Raw genomic sequence first — 25722 nt, forward strand, 5'->3', positions numbered from 1 at the left:
ACGTTTTTATCATCTAATAAAGCTATTTTGCAGTCATTTTTCAAATGAAAATTTTTTTTTTGTAATATCATCGATTTTAGCACATACATGTGTATGCACATATTTATGGTCTTATGGGTTGGTTGCGCTATTGTAGACTTTCTTCTCGATAATTAAATGCTATACAGCTTATGAAATGTCCGAGTTAATACGATGCTTAATGAAACCTAATATTTTTTTTCTATAAATTTCCAAAATCGACTATATGGAATGCATGCATGCTGAACTCTTTACATTTGCTCTTTCATTAAATTCACTTCGCAGTCTCATCCACCAAGATTAGCTCTTTTTGCTTCAGTTGTGTTTCGATGCTCAAAGCGGGCAGATACAAGTTTGGATGCTTAGCAATCAAAACGCACTCCAACATTTTTGTAAATTTTAATAAATTGGTATATATGTATGTATGTACATACACTTGTGTGAGTATGTCGCCGGTTTTTAACCAAATGAGAACTGCAAATATGTTGCGAAATGACTCAAACAAGTATAAAATGGCGTGCGAAATGTGAACATATGTATATACATACAGAGTATATACATATCAGAGTACATATACATATATGTATATATTCATACTTGGAGATGCTATGCTGCGGTGAACGTACGCATGCATAAGTTTGGCCATAGAAGTATATTTGCGTATGTCTATAAGCAATTTGAAGATGCAAATAGAATTGTTTCGTTCTCAGGAGTCTCCGCCAGTTTCTGTCGTATCAAAAGCCACAACCACCAACATTGACTTCGTCGAAATCATTGCTTAGCTCGGCACTACATAAGCCATTGGTGGGTTGACTGGTTGTCTCTCTCATCCTTACAAACTGTCAAGTATGCAGCGTTTCTAATAGATAATTTTGAACTTACCTTTTTGCATTTCCATACGTACTTATCTAAATTTCCATATAAGATATCGCGATTAATTAGGAAAAAAAAAAACTAAAAACCAAAAATTAATTCAGAATGTACATATGTAGCTGTGTAAGTAAAAGTGTGCGTGTGAGTGTGTTATAGTTTATGAAAAATCGATGGCAGACTTCGATTCGTAACCCTTAAGATGACGGCCTATGGCGACGAAAGCAACTTTATTCAATCAAGTAATAGACAAAATATCTATAGATTTATGTGTATATAGTGTTAAATTTTACATGTACATACATATGTACGCTTTGAGAATGGCTTATCGACAATTAGTAATGGGGAGGAGAGACTTGCAAGCTTAATACATATGTACATACATACATATGTGTACATATGTACATACATACATATGTGTACATATGTACATACATACATATGTGTACATATGTACATACATACATATGTGTACATACATACATATGTGTACATATGTATGTACATGCATTATCTAAGTAGATAATATGAGTCGTGGAAAGTAAGGCCTAAATTGAGAAGAAAAGCATAGAAATGTGAAAGTCCTCCTCCACATACACAGGTGGATTACTTAATTTTGATTTTTATATGTACATACATATCTAGCCATATGTACATACTATACTTTATATATATTGAAGTCAATGTTTCACACTTTTGGCTATTGGGCCGCCTAATAATGTTATTGGATCTAATTTTTTTTTTAATGATTTATTTGTGTGAAAATGATTTTACAAATATTTTTGCTTCAAAAATAAAGGCATAAAAATATCGAAATAGATAAAATATTACATTCAAGGTAAAAGTACATACATATGTACATACATACACGGCTCGCCATTAGGTTAGAGATAGAGTTGTATATTTTTATGACAGCACTTGTTTTACTAATTTCCCAAATTAATTAAGTATTTTTTTAGAACATTAATTTGACGAATTTAAATTATAATATCTCACAGCTTTGTTTTTATTGAAATTACGAACGAAATTTTGGAAATAATTTCAGTCAAAAGTGCAATACTAATTATAATTTACAATTTTTTTAATAAAAAAATGTGTTAAAAAGATTCATTATTGGTCAACAACTTAATTTGACGCAGGTGACGCTAACCTGATGACCGATTTATTATTTTATTTTTTTAAGTTTTTCTAAAAAATGTATTTATATATTATCTTGAAAGCAGTCATTGATATTTTATGTTAAAAGGAATTCATTATCATATAATAAATGGTTTAAATATTAATTAAAATTGGCCGTGAGTATAGAGGTGCGGAATTAGTATATGAATTGAGTATACGGTTGACAGATCGATGGTATAATATGATTTTCATTCCAAACCAAAACTTTATTTTTCCAACTTTTTAGTTATACGTCACGCGACTGCATAGTACCAAAATGAGAGTTTTAATTTTTATACCCATTACCAATAGGGTAAAAGGGTATTATACTTGTGCCTGGCGAAAGTGCCTGATTGTGAAACAATGGGTTATCAATTATAAAAAATACCTAAATAATACACTGGAAAACATTAAGATATACTAAATTCAGAATATGATATATCGATATACTATTACATTCAAAATATACCATAGAATACAAAATATTCCAGATTACCAACGGAAGCAACTAAGATCAAAAGCAACCGTTTATTGCTATTTAAAATTATTTCTTAAGTAACTTGTACAATTTTTGTCTGATCACAAACAAATTTTCAGGAATCATATTGACTGTATTAAAGTCTGTACAAAAAATCTGCGGCGTTGAAAATAGGTATAATTAAAAATTTCGAGTACTATCGGAAAAAAGTTTTAACAGAGTTTCCATCGGACAGACAGACGGACTTGGCTATATTGGCTCAGCTGTTGATGCTGACTCCTTCTGCCTGTTTCATGTATTTGCTGGAGGAACAAAATTAGAATACCTATATTGTATTTTATTTTTATATTAAGTTACTAAACATTATTCTAGAATGAAAAACATTGTACAAAATAAGAAAAAAAGAAGTGTATACTATTGTTAAGCAGATAAATCATTCTCAGAATTTCATTTGTGTGGGAATCTTCAAGGTCTAGAATTTTATTTAAATTTTGATGATATAAAAGACTACGTTTTATGTGTCTACATTTATATTTTCTTTTGAGAATAATATACTCCATCTTTTTTTTATTCTGAAGTATAATTTTACTTTTTTTTTTAGCTTTATAATGCAATAAATGCAGTTAATCCTAATTCGAACTTCCATGATGTGCGTTATTAGTTAGGAAATCTATATCAAATAGTTTGTTTTTAATATTCGAACAAATAATCATTTTCAGTTGGAAACCGAACTGACGCAAGTATAGTTACTTTGGTTGTATATTGTACATTGATGTCATTTTATAATTAAAACAAACAAAAAGATCAAAAATTTGAAATGCTATAAAATAAGTATCAAGATCAACAAGATGGCAACATTACCTGAAGAATCGTGTCAAGCAGGTGATCCTCTTGACACATTGGAGATGAAACCAACAATGGCACAGGTACAGGCAAAACCATCTGTGATGCTCCCCGATGCAAAGTCCAAGCACGCAGATCTAGATTTATTGGATACGTCATCGCCGCACGGGGAACATCTCCAAAAGTATGTAGGGCGCTCAAAATGTAGCTAAAATTTACAATAAGATTAATTAAATGTTTTTGTTTTTAATTCGATTTGAAGCGATCAACGACAGCGGTCGCAGGATCCCATCTATATAGACGACATACCTGAGCCTATTAAAGTACTTGACGATATTATATCGGAGTTCGATGAGGCAACTACAAAACCGGTTACCTTGCATAGCAATAGTGGGGAGAATCAGTCAGAGGACGACGGTTATATGAGTCTCAGTCGAAAAAAGTGAGTATTTAGTCCAAGTTAACCAACACCTTTTAAAAACCCGCAATATATAGAAAATATGTGAAAATGTGTACAATCAGCAGTTTAAATATTGACATAGCGGTTGCTGCTTGACTGAATCGCTCAGACTTAAAATACGTAGATTTGAATGTATTTTAACGATATTCGCAAACGGGTAGAAGACGGTTACAGATTGGTTTTCATCAAATTATTAGTGAAAGAACTTAATATGACTTCCAAGAAGAGATCTTAACTAATTCCAGATGTATTAAGTTGCTAATAACTGACACATTTTTTATGCAGCATGTCAAAAAAAAATTCAGAGGATGTGCCACAAACTCCAAGCACAGATACAGTGCCCGAGGGCAGTTTCAACGAAGTTGACAGCACAATTGAAAATATAAGTAAATTATCAGAGTCATCGAAAAGTCGGGAATCCACGCCTAGACTTATACAAACAACGCTGGTACGTACCTACCAACATCAATACCGATGCACACATGACGAACCTATATATCTATATTTACACATTCAGCCCAAGGTGCGTAGTTCTAACTCAACGCCAGCAACCAACTCCAAGTACTCAAGTCTGCCCTGCTGCAATGCTAAAACATCAAATTTTAACATCAGTTTGTCAAAAAATTCTTCAAGATTATTAGCCTCCATTCAGGTAGGCGGCTGTAATGCGGAGAGGAATGCTCTCGGCATTGACATCAGTGCCGTACATAACGCTGTGCTACGAGGCAACCTAGCTAAATTGCCGGAGCCGATTTTAAACGAGCATCCGGTGACTATTTACCCAGGGCCATCTGCGAAAGCCAGTGGTGAAAGCGCACGCGGCCATAGGCTACTAATCTCTGTTGAGAGACAAAAAGTTTGTCATATACCAAACCCACATTCTACATCAACTTCCGGGTCTCAGCACACTTCAAGTGGAGAGGCCTCTCCAGCTTCATCGAATAATAATATGGCTACCTCAAAATATGAACAAGTCCAGGACGACTATTCTGAAGACTCACTGGAGGAGTCCACAATTTCTACAGAAATAATACCGGCCAAACAAAATGGTGTCGCTTGGGAAATTCAATTTAAAAGCAATAAGAAAAGTACATCGAAAAAGTTGGGCCATAAGGTGAATACAAAATCTCATCATTATTTGGTCAAATCAGAGTTTTATACTAAGGTTATAGAACGATTTCAGATTTTCCCCTATAAATTTTTATATTTACATTTCCAAACAAAACTTGTATTTATTTCCAAAGGTGCGACAAACCGTTTTACATTACTAATTAAATACATGCTCACTTATTATTATCTTATTATCACAACAACCGCAGGAGAACCTCCAACCCGATTTTAAAAATTTGTTCAACCCCAATGAGAGTATGTTAGGAAAGGGTACCTTTGTCATTCGCCGATCTATTGCCAAAAAGTCCTCTCATTCCGCTGATATTTTTATTATGCCAAAGTCGCCACGCCCATCTCAGAGCGCAGGAGCAATCAGTAACGAGTTTTACAATAGTGACAGTGAGCCAAGCGAATCTGCTTTATTGCCACCGGTGCAAACACCTTGCGATACAAGCTTCATGTATAAAGAGTGCAATACAACTACGTCACATAATCGACGTTGTATAGAAATTCCCGTAACACACCGGGCAGCACTATCCCTGGATATTGCTACAGAGGCTACAGAACATTTGAGCAACAAGCCCATGAAGAGTAAAACGGCAATGCTTACCGAAAAAAGGCTCAGCGCCGAGTCAATGCCGGACCACACCCCAAGTAGTGGAGAGTTCGATGAGGAACGTCTTAATGGCTTTGATTTATTCACCTACAATGTCGACGGTAAGTGTATATGGGAGAAGATATTCAGATCAACATAAAACATTTAATTTTCATTTAAATAAGTAGATCAACGTATCTCGAACGCGACAACTCCTCACACAGACCTTGCGCCTACTTTAGAGGAGGACGAAGAGCTATCAGACTTTAGCTATGGTTGCGCTCCGCTAAAGCAGATCGAGCAAAACATAAGCGCTCTCCTGCGCGGCGATTTACCAATAATAAGTCAGAGTGGACCTATAAATGGAACAGCTGCACAGTCGGATGCCAAACGACTACTAGAATTTCGCCCAGGGGTCCATAAATCAGAGAGCGGTAAAGAGATGCTATTGTCACAAAGTATAGGTCTTGGGCCTCTGCCACCATCGCCACCCAGCTCAAATCCTGATTTATTCGATTACGATGCGCCACTTCCACCCTCACCAGTAGAGCCTTCGAAAACAACAGATCTAACGAGATCTGCGTGTGTACTAACAACGACTTCGGCAGCAACGGGCATTCGTGGAACCACAGTTGCCGAGGTGCATGCCACAGCTTGCGGAGCAACGGTGCATAGCAATAGCCAAAAGAGACGCAGTAATGAAAATGTCACCGCAGTGCGTCATTTCAACGATGAGCTGCCACCACCACCGGCACCGTCTCATCAATCCACTGGCTTCCCTGAAGGATTACCCGGACTATCAGGACTTTCGATAGCGCCAGCGGTGCCACCACATCGAGCCGGCCAATGTTCGGCCAATATGCTAAAATCGCGAAGCATTGACTCACAGTACCGCAAAAGATCACCAAAGGTATTTAGCTATAGCAGCGGCAGCGGTATTACCACACCAACGGGTGTAGGTCACCTGCCACCGTCACTTTCTCAGCCACCCATGTGCACAGCAAGTTCGTGCGAGGGTGGGTCTGTCCCAGGTACGGGCTCTTACCAACGGAAGTATATTAACTATAGTACCAAACGCAGCTTAAAACAGTCGCCTCGCGAGGAACATCGTTTGCAAACATCATGCAGTCTTCCTGAAACGCCAATATTTTCCAGAGGGTAAGCTTATTTAACTTGTAAACCTATCAGTCCATCCTCTATCTTGCGTGTAACATCTGACAGCTCTTCATATCATTTACAAAATTGTTGAACAAAAGATTAGAGATATTAAAATAATTATATTAAGTCCTTGGTAGACCACTCAGTCAGAACAGTCCACTTTTTATATGACCATGTTTCTGGAGTGATATTTGCATTCAAAGTTTACAAAATATTTAGCAAAACTTTTTGAACACGATTAGTTCTATAATTGGTGAAAACATTGGATTGGATAGATTGAAAACAATACAGCTCAAAATTTTTAGGGTGATTTGGATTTTTTCTGGCTTTAAATCTATCTATATTGTTTTAAAATAGTTTTGTTATGGGATATTTTAATTTATAATATCTTATAATTATATAAAAAAAAACATAAATTCACATACAATTTGCTATAAATTAATGAAGGAAAAATAAATTTAAATGAAAAATAGTGATTCAACATTTTTGAATCAAAATCAAAGCATTGTACGCAGAGAAGTAGATTTCCTTCTTGAAAAAGGGTAAACCACTACCGAAAAAAAAATCTTCACATTCATCGTATTTTTTTGTATAATGTCATAAAGAAATATCCAAATTTTCATAATACAATGGATCCGTAGCATATCTCCGTTGTTTTTATAAAAAATTTGCCTGCAAACTGAAAAAATGTAATTTTTTCACTTTTAGCTCCTTTTGTATGCATTTTTATGTTTTATTATTTCACAAAGAAAACATGATATGTTTGCTCTTTCTCTACCAAATCTCTTAATAGCAATCCAATAATAAAATAAAAAAATTCAAAGTGAGCGAAAAAATGTTCAATTAACTGTTTATTTTTATTTTGCTTCTTATCTATGTTCAAATCGTACGTTCGCGACCGAAAACATCATTTTATTATAATTGCTTCGCATTAAGTGCAAGCAGATGAATGAAACTTCGCGTGTTAAGTTATTTTGGTATATATATTTTAAATATAAAAAATCGTTGGGGTTACTCAAACCAATCTTTTTTATACCCGCTACCCATAGGGTAGAAGGGTATTATAACTTTGTGCCGGCAGGAAATGTATGTAACAGGCAGAAGGAGGCATCTCCGACCCTATAAAGTATATATATTCTTGATCAGCGTCAACAGCCGAGACGATCTAGCCATGTCCGTCTGTGTGTCTGTCCGTCTGTGTGTCCGTCCGTCTGTCCGTATGAACACCTAGATCTCAGAGACTATAAGAGATAGAGCTATAATTTTTTTTCGACAGCATTTGTTATGTTTGCACGCAGATCAAGTTTGTTTTAAATTTTTGCCACGCCCACTTCCGCCCCCGAAAATCAAAAAAATCTAATAACAAGCGTAATTTTAAAGCTAAAGTTGCGAATTTTGGTATATACAATAATTTCGAGCACACTCGACTGTAACTTTCTTACTTGTTTATTGATTGTCAAAGTAGCGTACGTTCGCGACATTACCTATAAGCATATGTCGATTTTTACTAGCGTCGCATGGATTTAAAAAAAAAATTTTTTTTTTTGTTTTTGTTTTTGAAAACTATGTCTTTTGCAGTTACTTATTACTTGTTAGTTATTACTTATTATTTATTACATATTTTTCTTGCTATTAATAAATTTCAGTACATATTTCATATTTAATAACAATTTATTTTTATACCCGCTAACCATAGGGTAGAAGGGTATTATAACTTTGTGCCGGCAGGAAATGTATGTAACAGGTAGAAGGAGGCATCTCCGACCCCATAAAGTATATATATTCTTGATCAGCGTCAACAGCCGAGTCGATATAGCCATGTCCGTCTGTCCGTCCGTCCGTCTGTCCGTATGAACACCTAGATCTCAGAGACTATAAGAGATAGAGCTATAATTTTTTTTCGACAGCATTTGTTATGTTTGCACGCAGTGTAACAAGTGTAATTTTAAAGCTAGAGCTACGAATTATAATATAATAATAATTAATATATATAATAATTACTGTAGTAGTTATGATTCCTCAAAATTTGGTTGCGATCAGATAAAAATTGTGGAAGTTATTAAAGAAATACTTTTGTATGGGCAAAAACGCCTACTTACTAGGAGTCTTAGTTGCTTTGGCCGACAATCTGGTATATTGTGCCGTCTATGGTATATTTTGAATGGTGCACTATATCGATATACCAAATATACCATTTGGTATTTTTGTAGTATTTTTAGTATTTTCGGTATATTTTGAAAATGATACCGCAATATTTTGCCTTTATTAAAAATGGGTAGCGGGTATCTCACAGTCGAGCACACTCGACTGTAACTTGCTTACTTGTTTTTGCTTTTAAATGTTATTAGACACATTAAATTGAGTTAAATCCGTTTGTTTTTATGAAATATGAAGTTATTAATAAAAAAAAAGTTGTGGTAAAAATAAAAATTTAATAAATAATACAACATGGAAAAATCGTACCGCGACCGTACGTTCGCGACCGGAACTTAATTAAATTAAAAACAAGTAAGAAAGCTACAGTCGAGTGCACTCGACTGTGAGATACCCGCTACCCATTTTGAATAAAAGAAATATATTTTGCGATAATTTTCTCAAAATATACCGAATATACTGCAAAATACTAAAAATATACCAAATAGTATATTTGGTATATTGATATAGTACCGCATTCAAAATATACCATAGACGGCACAATATACCAGATTGTCATCTAAAGCAACAACCCTAGTAAGTAGACGTGTTTGCCCATACAAAAGTATTTCTTTAATAACTTCGACAATTTTCATCTGATCGCAACCAAATTTTCAGGAATCATAACTACTATAGTTATTATTATATATACCAAAATTCGCAACTCTAACTTTAAAATTACGCTTGTTATTCGATTTTTTTGATTTTCGGGGGCGGAAGTGGGCGTGGCAAAAATTTGAAACAAACTTGATCTGCGTGCAAACATAACAAATGCTGTCGAAAAAAAATTATAGCTCTATCTCTTATAGTCTCTGAGATCTAGGTGTTCATACGGACGGACGGACAGACACACAGACACACAGACGGACATGGCTAGATCGTCTCGGCTGTTAACGCTGATCAAGAATATATATACTTTATAGGGTCGGAGATGCCTCCTTCTACCTGTTACATACATTTCCTGCCGGCACAAAGTTATAATACCCTTCTACCCTATGGGTAGCGGGTATAATAAATAAATGGAGATATTTTCTTGGGAGTAGACTTAATAGAAAGCTACATGATTCTATTTTAAAAGTAAAGTTATTTCTTTAAAATATTCCGTCTCAATTTGCAGAGTTTTGCATTTTACTTTATTAAGCCAAAGTCGACTTCCATTTTGCGTACGTTCGCGACCGCATGTGTTTTGACAATATTATGAAAATTAAAAATCGATAAGTCCCATAATTTATACTAACCAAAGAGCTAAACAAATGCTATCGAAGAGTAAATAAAAAGTTTCAAGAAACGTTTGTTTTCGATTTTATTTTTTTAATTTATCTCGGACGAACGTACGTTCGCGACCCTGAGAAATGCCCATATGCAATTTTTAATTGACGAAAAAGGGCACTCATTTGACTGACTTCATTCATTTCATTCAAACTGACTTTAAATGCTATACAATATCTTACAATATGATAATCCTGTCATCTCTATCTTGTACCCGACGGTATATACATTTTTTGCACAGCTGTGACATTCCACGCACTCCATATCGACGACAAAATGATCCTGCTCCTGCTAGCGGGTCCCGTACGGCACCAAGGTCAAGCACATCGAATAGCATTAGTATGGGAAATTCCATTATGGGAATAGGAGGTGAGTGTTGAACAGAATTTGTGATATTGATATAATTTAACCTGTGTTGGATCAGCTGGATCATATGGTACATCCCAAATATGTCGACAACGTTCAATGAACCACGCTTTAGCCTCCAATGAAATGCTCCGCATGACTGGAGCTCCTGCGAGAGGCTGGTACCCCAAACAGCGTAGCATGCGACCTGCCTCTACTGAAAATATTGATCGCTTGGCCTCAGTTCGTGTCTGGGATAATCCGATAGGCATGTCCGGCACTGGACAATCACGTAAGCCTCTTACTCTACCACCAAATCTAACACCATCGTTTTTAAATAAATCGCCTCGTGAAGCACTGCGACGTGTTACTAGTTTGCTGATCACAAAAAAGAGTGAGTAAAATATAATTATGTACTATAAGCATCTGTACTATGTGTACATTGGTTCTAGAGCAAAACAAGGATCGGAAACACAAGGCCTATAGCGAACAAGCAATGGATGAGAGCAATAGCAAGCATGCGTACGAATTTGAATCTGGTGAGATTATATGTATGTATTTATATTATAAATCGAATTTCATTATAACACAAGTTTCTGTTTTTAAAACACAAAATACAGTAGATTCCGGTTATAGCGATTTTCAAGGGAGCGACGATTTTACGTCGTTATACCCGGAAGACGCACTAACCGAAAGGAGCAAAACAAATCTTTGTTTTGTTTTTTTTTTATGGTTGCCATGTTCGTAATAGGGTTTTAAGATAAAACAAATTAAATTTAAAAAAAACAAAAAATTGATAAATTTCATTTAATATCATCGTTTTTCCATAATAAATCGTATACCTGCATAATCCTTAGCATAAGCTAAGGCGTCAGCTAAAATTAACAGAGAGTAGTGAAAATATAAGAACCTTCCTGTCACTCCTACGAACACAAGCAAGAGATCACTGTTAAATACATACATACATTTCTAACAGCGTCGTTTGATGCTTAAATTTTTTGGCATTATTTCGCTGATTTTTTTTTTCGTCGCAATATCCGGTTGAATTCTGAAAAATTTCGTCGGTATAAGCGGTTAGTCGCTAAAAGCGGAGACGTTCTAACCGGAGGCCCTTTCATATAAGTTTGTATAGGGAGTTTTCGTCGTAATAACCAGTCGGACACTATAAGCGGAGTCGTTATAACCGGATTCTACTTTATAATATTTATCCCTTCTACTGTTTAAGTAGCGGGTTATTAAAACTTTATGCATGCTGGGAATGTACGTATCAGGCAAAAGGTGTAACCTCCGACCCCATAAAGTATATGTATATTCTTTATCAGTCGAGACGATATAGCTATGTTTGTCTGTCCGTAAGATCTGAGCAAATATTTTTGCCATAACAATTTCCGACCCTATAAATAGGAAAAAAACAAATAGAAAGCTTTGGCTTGGGGGTCATGATTTTTGGAACATATGTACATAAGACTACAGTCTTTATGATTCCTGAAAATTTGGTTGCTATTATTTTGTATTAATTATAATTGTACACGTTAATTTAAGAAATACTTTTATCTATACTTTTTGTTAAAGCAACGACTCGATTGCAATTTTTTCCATAAATGGCAAACGGGTTTGATGCTTTGAATGAAAGCCTGGTATATTTTAAGTGGTGGTATATTTTGAATTTCAATTTATTTGAGATATTTGTTAAATATGGTTTTATTGTGAAGGGTTTGTTTTTTATTGCAAGAATCGAATTAATTCCTTAGGTTCAGGTACTACCGACCTCACTGCACAAGTTGAGTTTTTCTTCAACAGAATATAACTTAACTAACTTCCGAAATTACTACTTTCTGTTTTTGTCAACTTCTTTATTAATACTAATTATTCTAGTCTCAACGCGAATAGACACCAAAAATCGTAAGGACACCGCATCCGCAGTCGTCAATGTCGGCACCACACCCAAAGCAAAAAAAAAGGGTTTGTTCAAATCGCTTTGGAAGCGTGCGAGAACCGCATCACTGGACCAATAATGCGAGAGAGAAATAGACCGACCTTAAACTGTTATTTATAATACCAATTATTGCTCGTTGGTTATGATTTTATGAATGCATTTGTATATTATGGGTAATGAATGTATGTATATCTTTTTCGAAGGATATTAGATAGACTCGATTATTTATCGCAGATTATCTGATCAGCTCTTCATCGACTTTATTTACACGTTTGACTTATTCTTACACTCGTCACGCTATTGGCCTCTTTAAGATAACCAAATCTTCAGAATGAATAAAAATTATATATATGTATATTGGTCATTTTATGAGTAAAACTGAATATTTCAAATGTACAATGCCGTGAATCGTAAAGACTGAAATAAAGGAAAAAATGTGAAAACGACAAGAGTCCACTAATTCCCACATCATACTAAATAACATTAGTAATAAATAAAAATATATGCATTTGAAACGAAAAGAATCACAGCAAAATACAATAATAACATAATGAGCTGAATGAAAAATATTACTACACAATACTGAATTTATATATATATGTATATATATATAAACTCTAAAGTCTGTCTTCAAGAGTGTAACTGAACCGTTTAGTGTTTCATGGACCGTTTATCATTTTACACCAGTCACTCGAAATTCATGTAATATGTTAAGCTGCATAAATCATAGTGTCCAAAAACAATAACAGCCGAGACAACCTATACCAATTTTCTCTACAAGACCTAAACTCTCTACACCAGTCACTCGAAATTCATGTAATATGTTAAGCTGCATAAATCATAGTGTCCAAAAACAATAACAGCCGAGACAACCTATACCAATTTTCTCTACAAGACCTAAACTGATAAAGGTGAGTTTTATATGTAGTTTTATGATAATTATAAGAAATCAGTCTAAAATAATACAATGAATAGCTTAGTTGCTTTGTGATCAACTTAAAATTTTTTTTTTTCGTTTAATATCATAAAGTCAAAATCCAGCAAATTTAAAGTTTGGCTGTAAATACAATACACCCTTTGGAAAATGATTTCAAGGCATCACTTTATTACGATGCCAAACGACGGTAATTTCATAACTTCAAAAATTAGAATACACAAGCGCCCTCCACATTTCAATAAATGTTTAAAAGAAAAATTAATATAAATGCTTACATACACAATTAAGAACTTAAGATATCGGGAAAACTGAACTATCTCCAGCAGTAAGTAGTTCTGGCAAAAGTGAACTCAAATCCAAGAAAGTGGATAATAATAATATGTTCACTATATGGAATAAAATGATACATATACATATGTGATGGGAATCAAGCAGCAGTATAAAAAAAATGAATTGATTAATTAAATTAATTAATGATCCAATTCAAAGTAGTAATCAAATAGTGGATGCTGTTTCGTTAATAAAAGCGGAAGTCAGTTTTCAGGTTGTCCTCGCGAATCGGACTGTATTTTTAATTGTATCAATCAGAAGTACTGAAGATATATTTCCCATTTCAAAAATCATTTGTCGCCTTTATGTTTTGCGTAGAGACACTGGTGTGCCATAGCGGTACATTACGAAATTTCGTCGTAGTGTTTTGGTAGACAACCTTATGAATCAAATAAAAAATGTTGGCTATTTCAAAAGGTAGTAGGTTCTATTTGAAATATGTATGTATATATTTCTATTGATTACCATAGAATATAAAACATTTAGGGTCTATTAAAGTAAGTAGCATAATTTCAGATTTTTTGTTGAAAAAAATGCAAGAATCTGGTAAAAAAGATTGCAGCATCGTTTCCCACACCATATTTTTTATTTTTATTTTTATTACTGAAGTGTATAATCATTTACATTAAATTAAATGGACAATGTTTAATGTACATGTACATGTACATGTACACATATGTATTCATTTTCAATAATTTAAGTTTTTATCTCGGTGGAACTAAAAGCGGCAATACTTTAATTTTATTGAAACATTAATATCGTTTTTAATAATATAAATGAACGTTTTGTATTCATTCTATGTACAATTCATTAGTGGTTTATGTCTCAGTGTGGTGCGAGTTACCCAAAATACAAATAAAATAAAAAAAAATTGCCTATAAGAGCCTTTATGCGCAATATCCATCTTTCGATCTTTCTAAACTCAGACTAACACAAATTAAATAAGTAAAACTGTAAACGTACCCTAGTCATTTAATATTAATATTATTTAGTAATACGAATTATTATTAATCCTTTGAATAAGGCAATAATACCAAATTGTCATTATTTTATAAACATAAGGCCGCAAAACTATCTGATTAGTATTATTATCGATTTCAAATATATTAGCTACAAAGCAAGTTGGTATTTATAATGATTGTATGTACAATTTTTGTACTAATATTATTGAAAATATTTTTAGAATAGTAGTCTGAAAAATAAAAACTATATTCTAAATAAAAGCTAAAAATAAAACAATTCTATGCAATGGTACTTTTATTTTCATTTAAAGTAATACAACACAAATGGGAAGCTACCAGCACATCAACAATAGTCCAAGTAAGATAACTACAGCAGAGTGAGCTAGATTATGGGATAACCCATCCCATTTGAATAAAAGCAAAACATAATAAACCGAATTGCTGATATACTAAACATACAAAATATACGAGACTGTCATTTGAATCAATAAAGAGCCGACATTAAGACTCTGCATTGCCCATATCAAATTATAAAATTATTTAAAAAATTAAAACTTATTTTAACTTAAAATTTCTTATCAACCAAATTTTCGATTTGAGTGGTCGGAAGTTTTCACATAGACGGAAATAGCTATATTGTCTCGGCTGTTGACACTCATCAACAATATACATTAACATGTACATTCATTAATAAGTTGGTGTATTTGGATTTATGAAGCTTTAATTGTGACTCGCCAAATTAGAGATGAAGAAACATTGATGTGTGTTTTCGATATTTTAAAGAAAACCTTTAGTGAAACATCGACATTTTTAATGAAAAAAAGTTATGAAAACAATAACAACTGTTCAGTCTTAAATGTACATGTTTTTGTTTATAAAGAGCAAAGTATTTACTACATTCGAATTCAGCCTTGTCCTGTGGTCGTAAATTATTTGTCCAGTTTTGCTGGAATACAGAAAAACTTCTGTGTTATTTCCTTTAATGGGGTCTCAGTTTTCATCTGAAAAAGAATAATTATCATTTAACTTATATCTGTGAATATTTTTAAGATCTTACCTCCCAATAGTTCAGTGGATCGCTGTAATCCGGAATTATTAGTTTTTCTAAATTCTGCCTTATTACTATTATGCCACCTGAACGACACGATTGGACTTTATTACAAATTTTACTCTGCATGAAAGAAAATTTGATTGCTGGTCGTTCTGTTGATGGTGTTGGTTGCTGTCATGGAGCTTTGCAAAAAACGGTCGCTAATTATTGCTCCAACCAATACATATTGAGTTCGCAATTTTGAATTCATTTAATTTTGGGCGAATCTCTGTTATGTTAGGAATGATAACATTTGGAACCGATAAAGTAGCTTCTTCAAAAGGTAATAACAATTTTGATAGGTCATTTGCGCATTTGCGCTGTTCCATAGTGTGTTATTTTCTTTCAACAAAGTGGCTTTTCGTTTGCTCTAAGCTTGTTTCAACTTTTCAGCAGCTACAATGTTTTTTTGGGAAAACTATTCCTGGTACTTTGAAAGTAGGAGTTTACGACTTCTTGTTTTAAAATATCTTGATCAAGTATGATGAATGAAACATCCTTGTCATCTAACACTAATCTAGTAGTGTCAGCAATATTTTTTGCCGTATGATTTGTGGGTGTTAACAATTGAGAAGTAGAGAGCGACGGAGAACGTAAAATAGAGTTTTCGGTTATGAAATAGCATTTTATTGTTATAATCTTCATTGGCTCTCGATGTCCAAGGATCCGTAGTCATTCCAACATAATTTACACTGTCTAAAATTTAAATTGCGCGGTAGCAAATCATATTCAATAAGAACTACATCACGCAAATAGGTTTTGCTAGACAACATAGAGTGTGAGTCCAATTCATTTATGAATTCAGTAAAACCTTCATCTGCAACACATATCTTTAGCGATCATGTTCAGGACTTTGGAAGTCTGTTTTTTCAAATGGAATCATTCCCATAGAACGGCTTTGATTAAAAAAAATTTCCATCGCTTTTGACATTTAGTTTTTTTTTTAGATTTTAAGCGAACCGGATGCAGCTGTTTACGGTGGTCCAGCAGATTTGTTGTGTTTCCATCCGTTACTGACCGCAGTAGTTGCAAATTCCATGAACATTATTTGTAGTTTTCTTAAAATAAAATAAAAACTTAAATTATTATACTTTCGTTACTTTTTTGTTTTTTTAATAATTTTTTATAGTAAAAGAAGTTTTGAGAATATACGAAAGAAAACATTAAACTGAAATCCTGCGTTTAAATAAATTCAATATCTATTTTAGTTTATCCACTATACAGATTCAAAGTTGTCAGTTGTTTGAAATAAGCTGTAATCCACTGTAGTATGTACGTGGGCTTTTAAAATCATTATTTCTTACTTTTCAGGTAATCCTCCATATCCTTGTCGACCTCCACGCCATTCACCAACACCACCAACTGCGAAACTAAAATTAAAGCATTGATTAAATTATTTACCATTTATTCTTTTTTTCGTCGTCAAGTGCAAGGTTGTATTTATAAACATCAATAGTGACCTATCAAACATCGATGGTACTGATGGTTGTCAAACATCGATGTTTCTCTACATTTACGCCAAATATGCCGTTGCACAAACCGATCAAGTGATCATGTTGTGAGACTAATGTGACCAATACAAGCTTTTTTTTTGTGTTTCATTTTTTTTTGGCAGAAAGTAAAATTGTTTGCATCGGCAAACGGGAGCGTGTTGTATTCGTATTTTCTTATTGCCTGTTGTATTCGTATTTCCTTATTGCCTGAAGTAACCAACCGCTACTTGGGAAAAATATATATTGCTTTTTCTCACGTTCAAAATTGTACTCATCTGAGAACAGCGCTTTATTTAAGAAATATTTATTCTACTACATATATGTAATTGTACATAACTAAAATTGCAATTTCCAAATTGCCCAAAACAGCTTTAAATTGTTTTTTTATTTATATAAATATCCGATTCTATATTCTTTAGTTTTTTCGAAACGCCATAAAAACAGTTTAAAAAAATTTTTCGTGCGAAAATCGTCTGCGAGGCTGCAAAGTAACCTACCGACGTGGCGTGCAAGTCTGAGTACATGTTTGCCACTATTGACTTTGGGCTCGCATAAAAACAAAGCAAATGAACCCAAATTTGTTTTTTTTATATTTATTAATATATTCTTATAATAAATATATGAATGTAAACTAATTAAGAAACAAGTAAGAAAGTTACAGTCGAGTATGCTCGACTGTGAGATACCCGCTACCCATTTTGAGTAAAAGCTAAATATTGCGGTATTTTTCTAAAATACTAAAAATATACTAAATTACATATATATTGTATATTGATATGGTACTACGCTCAGTATATACTAAGGAGTGCAAAACATATCAGATTGTCAGCCAAAGCAACTAAGACCCCCTGTAAGTAGGCGTTTTTACCCATGCAAAAGTATTTCTTTAATAAGTTCGACAATTTTTATCTGATAGCAACCAAAGTTTCAGGAATCACAATTAGTACTATAGTTTTTATTGTATGTTCCAAAATTCGGGCATCTATCTTTAAAATTACATTTGCTATTCGATTTTTGTTGATTTGCGGGGGTAGAAGTGGGGGTGGCAAAAATTTACAAATGCTGTAACAAAATTATAGCTCTATCTCTTATAGTCTCGGAGATCCAGTGTTTCATATGGACAGACGGACATGACTAGATCGTCTCGGTTGTTGACGCTAATCAAGAATAATATACAATATACTTTATAAGGTCGGAGAAGCCTCCTTCTACCTGTTACATACATTTCCTGCCGGCACAAAGTTATAATACCCTTCTACCCTATGGGTAGCGGGTAGAATAAAAAAAAACAAAATAAACTCGCATGTACTCAGTTATGCTCAATTTTAATATTTTTCAACAAACGCTTATATTTTAATACTTAGTCCAAATGCCCTTATTTCTAATTACGATATTTATTCAATCTAGAATACTTTCTATCAAATTTTGTATTATTTCTTTTGGAATAGATCTCCATTCTTGCTGGACTCGTCACATCTCGTGCTGGTTTGTTGGTACCCATTTGTTGAGTCCCGGTCATCTTTTCACCATAAATTTTCGATAGGATTGAGATCACTGAGATCACTGACCACTCCTTTAACTCAAAATCTTGTTTTGCGCTCCATTCTTTGAAGATTTTGAAAGTGTGTTTTGGAGCTCCATCTTGTTGGAATGTGCTGTCACTCTTTATATGCACATTTGTCAACAAAATCGCACAAAATCGTTATTTGGTCTGATGAATCGAAATTCAATCGATTCCAGTCAGATGGTATAGATAGAATTTCGGATCTATTTTTCCACGCCTTCCTTACCGCCCACCTTACCAAAAGATTAAAAATTTCGATTTTTTTCCTAAAAATTAGTTTTAAAACAGTTTAATATAACATATAATAAATGTGCATTAAATGTATTTAATTAATATATTTTTAGCGAAATCGCTTTTTAAATTGATTTGGATCCCTGCAAAATGAAATCAAAAATTAATTATAGCCCAATATTAAGTTTTATGACTCCATACCTTGATACCCAGTTAATAATTTGTTTTTAACTCCAACTCCTGGGAATCCAGCCGAAAATGTATAATTCATTATCCACGCTTTCTCCTACCTGATTATCATTATGGTCTACACATGTCCCTGTAGTTGGTAGCCTTTTTTATAGTTTAATCTTTGGCGTTCCTTTAAATTTATAGTTGAAAGCAGTGGGTCAGAGGAATCCAATGCTTTATTAAACACGACTGATACATATATGTACGTAGTATTCAGGTGGCTATTTTTCATTGCATGAGAAGGCTTATCGCGTTTGTACAATTTATTGCGCGCTTCTGACGCATTTTCACTGAGAGCTCCTAGAGGAAGTACGGAGGTTTCCATAATTTGAAGCCAATATACAAGTACTTTATGCAAGGTTGGAGATATTGGATACCACCCATAAGTCTTAACGTATAATATGTACATATGGTAAAGTACCTACATTATGTCGGTGGGGCATACCTTATACTCACATTAAGCAGAAATTAAAATTATTATAAAAACGGTATGCTACAACAGTGGCACTGAATTTTCTGTTTTATTGACTAGTGAAAATGCAAATTTTCACTTTAACCTTGGTTTTGCCTCAATAAATATTAAACGTTTACGACCAGGCTTTTCGTGTGGAACATCATCTTAAGAAACTCAATTTTCAACGAGGATGCCAGCCATTGCGAATGTTTTTCTGTTGAATTCTAAAACAATGAAACAAAAAAAAATGTTAATCAATCCGAAAAACTGATTAAGCCTATCTTTTATTACGATTTGCTGCACATCACTTAAATAATTTTCACCGATATTTTGCAAAACAAACTGCTTACAGCAGCTTGTTGGCAATGTTTAATGACAATATGTAAATACAACTGTAACATTGAGTATTGTCGTAAATTGGGCAAAAACGGGCAAAAATGTTAGCCACTATTTTAAATTTAAAATTGCCTCGACTGACTAGACTCACAAGTTACACTCCACAGAAACACAGATACATTTGTTGACAGTATCCTAAACACATACCAACAACACATTGTACGATTGCACATTGGGCCAGCGAGCCGATTTTTCGACGAAAATTAAAAAAGCTAGGTTCTTCAAATTTGGAACATATGATAGTGTCGATGCACATAAAAATATATATAAGTTTCAGACCGATCTGACCACGCCTTCCTAGCCGCCCATATGAGAACAATGACTATAAATAAGCATTTTTCATTTAAAAATATTCCTAACAGTCATCTACATTAATTTCTATTGAAAACGGATTTTCAGAGTCAGAATCGGAATCACTATCACTATTGCTAGCATCAAAATCGGGAACATAGTTATTATTATTCATGTTACAAGAATATAGCAAGTTTGGTGATTCCAAAAGTTCGATTACGTCTGCTGGTAGGGGTAGTTTCTTTTGCTGACCCAATCTTTTTTGTTAGATAGATGCTCGACCCAAGAGGATCTGAGGAATCCATTGCTCTGTGAAAAACGTCTGCCATATTGTTCTGCCGTGTATTCTTTCGAGCATGTAACCTCCAGTCACTCTTATAGTATTTGATGCGGGCTTCTGAGGCGTTCTCGCCGAGATCACCTAATGGAAGGATTGATGCTTCTATTATTTGGTAGCCGTGAATTAACACTTTATGGACTGTTGCCGACATTGGAAACCATTGAAACAAGGACATGTATAGTGTTATGGTTTTCTGACAATATTTTTTAGGTGGCAAGAAATAGCAATTAAAATATTGTTAAAATATGCAATGACAATTTCATTAAAACCTAGGATTTCAGCTAGTAGCTTAGGTTGTGCAAACGCCCTCCTTGCTGTATGCCGTCGTTGGTATTTCCATTGCCATTCTTCTTAGGCCTATCCACATGTAAGGCCATAGCACCAACAAGTATTGCCAAGCTACTTAAATATATATTCTTACATTTGAATTATACGGCACCTAGTGTGATCTAGAAGACTGCAGCGGACTTCAGCAACTGACTCGGTTACATTAATATCAAAAGGTCTACATATTGACTTAGCTACTCTGACTTTGCTGTAAGCAGGAAAAAGTTCACAAGATCGGGATATGCTGAGCTCGCGAAAGTTGTTGTACTCAATGAATTTTCAAGCAGATATGTTTCATCCTCCGTTAGTCGAACCTAGTCATTTTTCTGAGAAAAAAATTCTTTCTAGCCTTATTAGGGTCACTCGGAGTAAAAAATGTATTTTTCAACACAAGGGCTGTATGTTTCTCGTTCGTTTTTTCGGCCGAAACTGTGGCGAAATGCACAAGAAGAGATGTGTTGTGACCCTGATTAACAGCTAAATCGGATTCCAATTTTGTCTTCTGACGGGGATCAGCGTTAACATGTTCAATGGGTGGGTGTCCAACTGGTCTAAATGTTGACCTCTTTGGATTTGAAGACAAGAATGAACTTACTGTTATAGCCATATTGGACAGAAGCCATTCGGTATGCTTTGTCTTAAATCTGGTCATACTTCTGTTACATTTTGCCAAGTTCTTATGTATGTAAAGGTGAAAGCTTCTCACTTTGGTGTTGATTTCCGCCTTTTTCTCCGTGCTTAAGTCGAATTCTTTCAGTTCATCATAAATCAAACTCGAAACCGCAGATGCGCTACGATTGTTTTGTATATACATAGATATCAAGCAGTTGCTCATAGGCGAACTCAACCACATCTACAACACGTGGGATTTAAACATATCGGTGCAAAATGTAGCAAAAAAGATTAATAAAATTAAATTATATACTCTTTGCACTTTAATGACACATAGTTATTTTTAGACACAAGTTGGAACAAAATTTGTTATAATCCACAACAGACGGGTTAGCAGGTTAGCTTTTTTCTACATTTGAACAACAATAATAAACGCACACAAAGAATACATTATCAAACATGAACAAAGTCTTTTTTAATACAAATATTCTACATACCTTTGTCTTTCTTTTCCATAATTTTAGGCCATCCACAGACGAGCATGTTTGCGAATATGCTCGCCAACTTGTATTTCATTTGCCCACCAACTAGGGCCGACATGTTCGCGAACATCATTTGTCGCAAATTTTCAAGCAGTCAACATGTCAACGGATAACAACATATATGAAAAACTGTTAAATTTAGTAATGGCCAAAGTTATGAAGACCTGAAATTCTTAACAGGAATTTTCTCCCCAGAGCCTTGGGCGTATAATAATTGAAATATAATAATATAATAATTGATTTTGCAGACAAAAAAAGAATACTTTCATACATTTTTTGCTCATTTTGCGCTGCGCAAATACGTGCTCTCTCTACAAAACGATTGCGCAAATGATGTTCGTGCAAACGTTGCCATCCATTGGCGAACATGTTCGTGCAAACACAGACAAAATAGAATAATTTTAATCTCATGCGAACATTTTGACGAACACGAAATTTGATGACGAACGCTACCATCCACGAGAAAAATTTCGTCGAGCACAACATATTCGCGAACATGCTCGCCCGTGGATGGCCTGCTTAAGTCACAAAAATTTTGGCACGCTCTCAAAAAAACAAAATTTTTATCGCGCTTTTTAGTTTCGCCGGCATGCACTCAAACATTCATGCACATGATTCATTTTAGTCAAAGTATATACTATTCAAATGTTATTCTCAAAATAGGTTTACTTTCTATGAAGAATTTGAATTTTCGTCGAAAAATCGGCTCGCTGGCCCAATGTGTATTGGTAGAGTGCAAGCATGTGAGTGTTGTGGTAATCGGGGTACTCGGGCTCGAGCCCGCTCGGGGTACAAACTTTATTTTTTTTAATCGTATTTACAAAATTTATAAATAACAAGTAAGAAAGTTACAGTCGAGTGTGCTCGACTGTGAGATACCCGCTACCCATTTTTAATAAAGGCAAAATATTGCGGTATCATTTTCAAAATATACCGAAAATACTAAAAATATACCAAATGGTATGTTTGGTATATCGATATGGTACACCATTCAAAATATACCATAGACGGCACAATGTGCCATATTGTCGGCCAAAGCAGCTCAGACCCCTAGTAAGTAGGCGTTTTTGCCCATACAAAAGTATTTCTTTAATAACTTCCACAATTTTTATCTGATCGCAACCAAATTTTCAGGAATCATAACTACTATAGTAATTAATTGTATTAATTGTATATATCAAAATTCGCAACTCTAGCTTTAAAATTACGCTTTTTTATTTGATTTTTTTGATTTGCGGGGGCGGAAGTGGGCGTGGTAAAAATTTGAAACAAACTTGATCTGCGTGCAAACATAACAAATGCTGTCGAAAAAAAATTATAGCTCTATATCTTATAGTCTCTGAGATCCAGTGTTTCATACGGACAGACGGACGGACAGACGGACATGACTGTTGACGCTGTTCAAGAATATATATACTTTATAGGGTCGGAGATGCCTCCTTCTACCTGTTACATACATTTCCTGCCGGCACAAAGTTGTAATACCCTTCTACCCTATGGGTAGCGGGTATAAAAACTATGACTCCACTTCTTATAAAAATATAGAATGGCAACGGGGCTCCAAGTCACACACTTATGCTTGCTCAATTCCTTAACAATAATCGCACGTCTTGTACAAACAAATACATTTTAAAAATTCGTGACTACTACAAATATTAAGTTTATCCGGACGGAAAAGCTCATGGAAGCATCTCATTTTGTGATCAATTTCAACTCACTTCACACTCAATGGGGACGTCGACATGTGACACCTAATGGAATTAGAATAAACGCATTCTCCCATACTAGCTTAAATATACAAAAAAAAAAACTGAGACACTTTATTGATTACGAAAACACACAAGCGTAAAATCTTTTTCTGATCATCGTTGCGCTTCCAATTAAACCAACGCTCAGTAAGTGTAGAAACCCATTCAGATTCATATCCGTAGTTAAGTTTAAGTTCTCATATTGAGCTGAACTCACGATTCAAAGTCAAAACTGATGTAAACGTGGCCATAAGCTTAATTAGGTGCGTTTAGTGTCCACTCAAAGATTTTACCTGCCGATATGGTGATGTTTTTCCATGAACTTGCTCGGCTTCACTAATATTTAACCTTTTCTATACAAAAAGTGTTACTGTACCGAAGCTAATTGAATTTCTAAATTTATTGGACTAAAACATTATTAATACATTTATTTTTAATTGCTTATACGAAATTTTCAAACAAAACTTTACCATTGTTAGAGATAACAATGCCGTAGTTTTTAAGATAATTAAAAAAAAATTCTAAATCTTAAATTCGCCATATGTCTATACATAAATAATTTTGATGACATAATTGTTAGCTGTAAATAGTTACCCGTTTATCGTTAATCAATTAATTTACCATTATAAATGGTATCAAATCGTTCAATTCAGAAAAACATTATATACCTATAATTTATCCGAAATCTAGAAGTTATCGCCAAAAGATACTGCATGCATATTTGACTATAGGATGCGCTGCAAATTTGGCTATAAATCTTGCAATTATAGGAAGTAAAAAAATGGACAACAACCTCTTCGTTATATGTATATTACAAAAGAATTTAATCTTAGTCTTTAGTCAGATAATAAGTACAAAAAAATATATTCTTAATTCATACGTTTGATAATCTCTCCGTATGAACACCTAGATATCAGAACCTATTAGACATGTCAGGTAAGTAGGTAGGTAGGACCGGCTGCCCCTTCGAGGGGCGGAGCGTAGACGAGTAGAGGTCCGCGGATGTACAGGATACATACCTTAGTATCTTTGTCTCAGTCATTCAGTAACATACATTACATTACACATTACACATGTTTCTGATATAGAGCCACCTACCCTCACTTTTTCAAGGGTGTCTGCGAACTCATTGGGATCGAGATGAGAGATGTACACGATCGCAGATGTTTTCAGCGACTCTATTGCTCTGAAGAAGCTCTCCAGGACAACCTTGGACATTGCATTGAAAAACATAGATCTTATAGCAGCTCCGGCTGTCAAAAAAGATGTTAATGGAGTTGTAGTTATATTGTATACCTCGAGCCACTTCTGCAGAGTTGCCAATGACGAAGACTTCCGCTTGGAAGATGCTGCAATGGTCAGTGAGTTTGTAAGAGTGCTTGGAAACCGGGTTGGGGCCGTATACGGCCGCACCGACTCTTTCAACCATCTCCGACCCATCGGTTAAGAGGTTAAGGGCATCGACAATGCCTAGCCCTTCCCGCCCGCAGCCCGGTTTTGATATGACCGGTATTGATATGACTATAATATAATTCCAAAAAATTTTGCGATCATATATGAAAAGCTTAAAAAATATTTAAGAAATTTTTTTATGAATATTACAAAAATCTACTGCAGCTGTCGGGTGCTAATAGGTTTTAACAATAAACGTAAATTGTTAATCGGTTAATTTTAAATGTAATTATGAATATTACAAAAATCTACTGCAGCTGTCGGGTGCTAATAGGTTTTAACAATAAAC

The 25722-nt window shown here is 34.3% G+C and overlaps 1 protein-coding gene and 1 long non-coding RNA gene across 11 annotated transcripts; one reads left to right on the top strand and one right to left on the bottom strand.

The window, feature by feature from the left end:
- Positions 1-332: 332 nt before the first annotated feature.
- Positions 333-25140, top strand: LOC132797531 (uncharacterized). Of its 10 annotated transcripts, none has more exons than XM_060809265.1 (12): positions 333-458; positions 3244-3551; positions 3630-3809; positions 4113-4275; positions 4345-4941; positions 5000-5071; positions 5147-5654; positions 5721-6690; positions 10394-10521; positions 10577-10891; positions 10950-11048; positions 12373-14939. In XM_060809265.1, exons 2-12 carry the CDS (start codon positions 3373-3375, stop codon positions 12510-12512), a joined length of 3351 nt encoding a protein of 1116 aa, XP_060665248.1. In that variant the 5' UTR covers positions 333-458; positions 3244-3372; the 3' UTR covers positions 12513-14939. The 10 variants fall into 10 exon arrangements, 9 of the variants coding, with proteins under 9 accessions (XP_060665248.1, XP_060665246.1, XP_060665247.1 ...); XM_060809263.1 differs by having other exon boundaries at positions 338-1014; XM_060809264.1 differs by having other exon boundaries at positions 338-864.
- LOC132797589 (uncharacterized) lies at positions 15562-17202 on the bottom strand. The gene is made up of 3 exons (XR_009633732.1): positions 17057-17202; positions 15720-16810; positions 15562-15663 (listed from the first exon to the last, which is right to left on the bottom strand). It is a non-coding gene; the product is annotated as an uncharacterized LOC132797589 (long non-coding RNA).
- Positions 25141-25722: the final 582 nt, after the last annotated feature.

This window comes from Drosophila nasuta, unplaced genomic scaffold, assembly GCF_023558535.2.
Source record: "Drosophila nasuta strain 15112-1781.00 unplaced genomic scaffold, ASM2355853v1 ctg14_pilon, whole genome shotgun sequence".
Classification (NCBI taxonomy): Eukaryota; Metazoa; Arthropoda; class Insecta; order Diptera; family Drosophilidae; genus Drosophila; species Drosophila nasuta.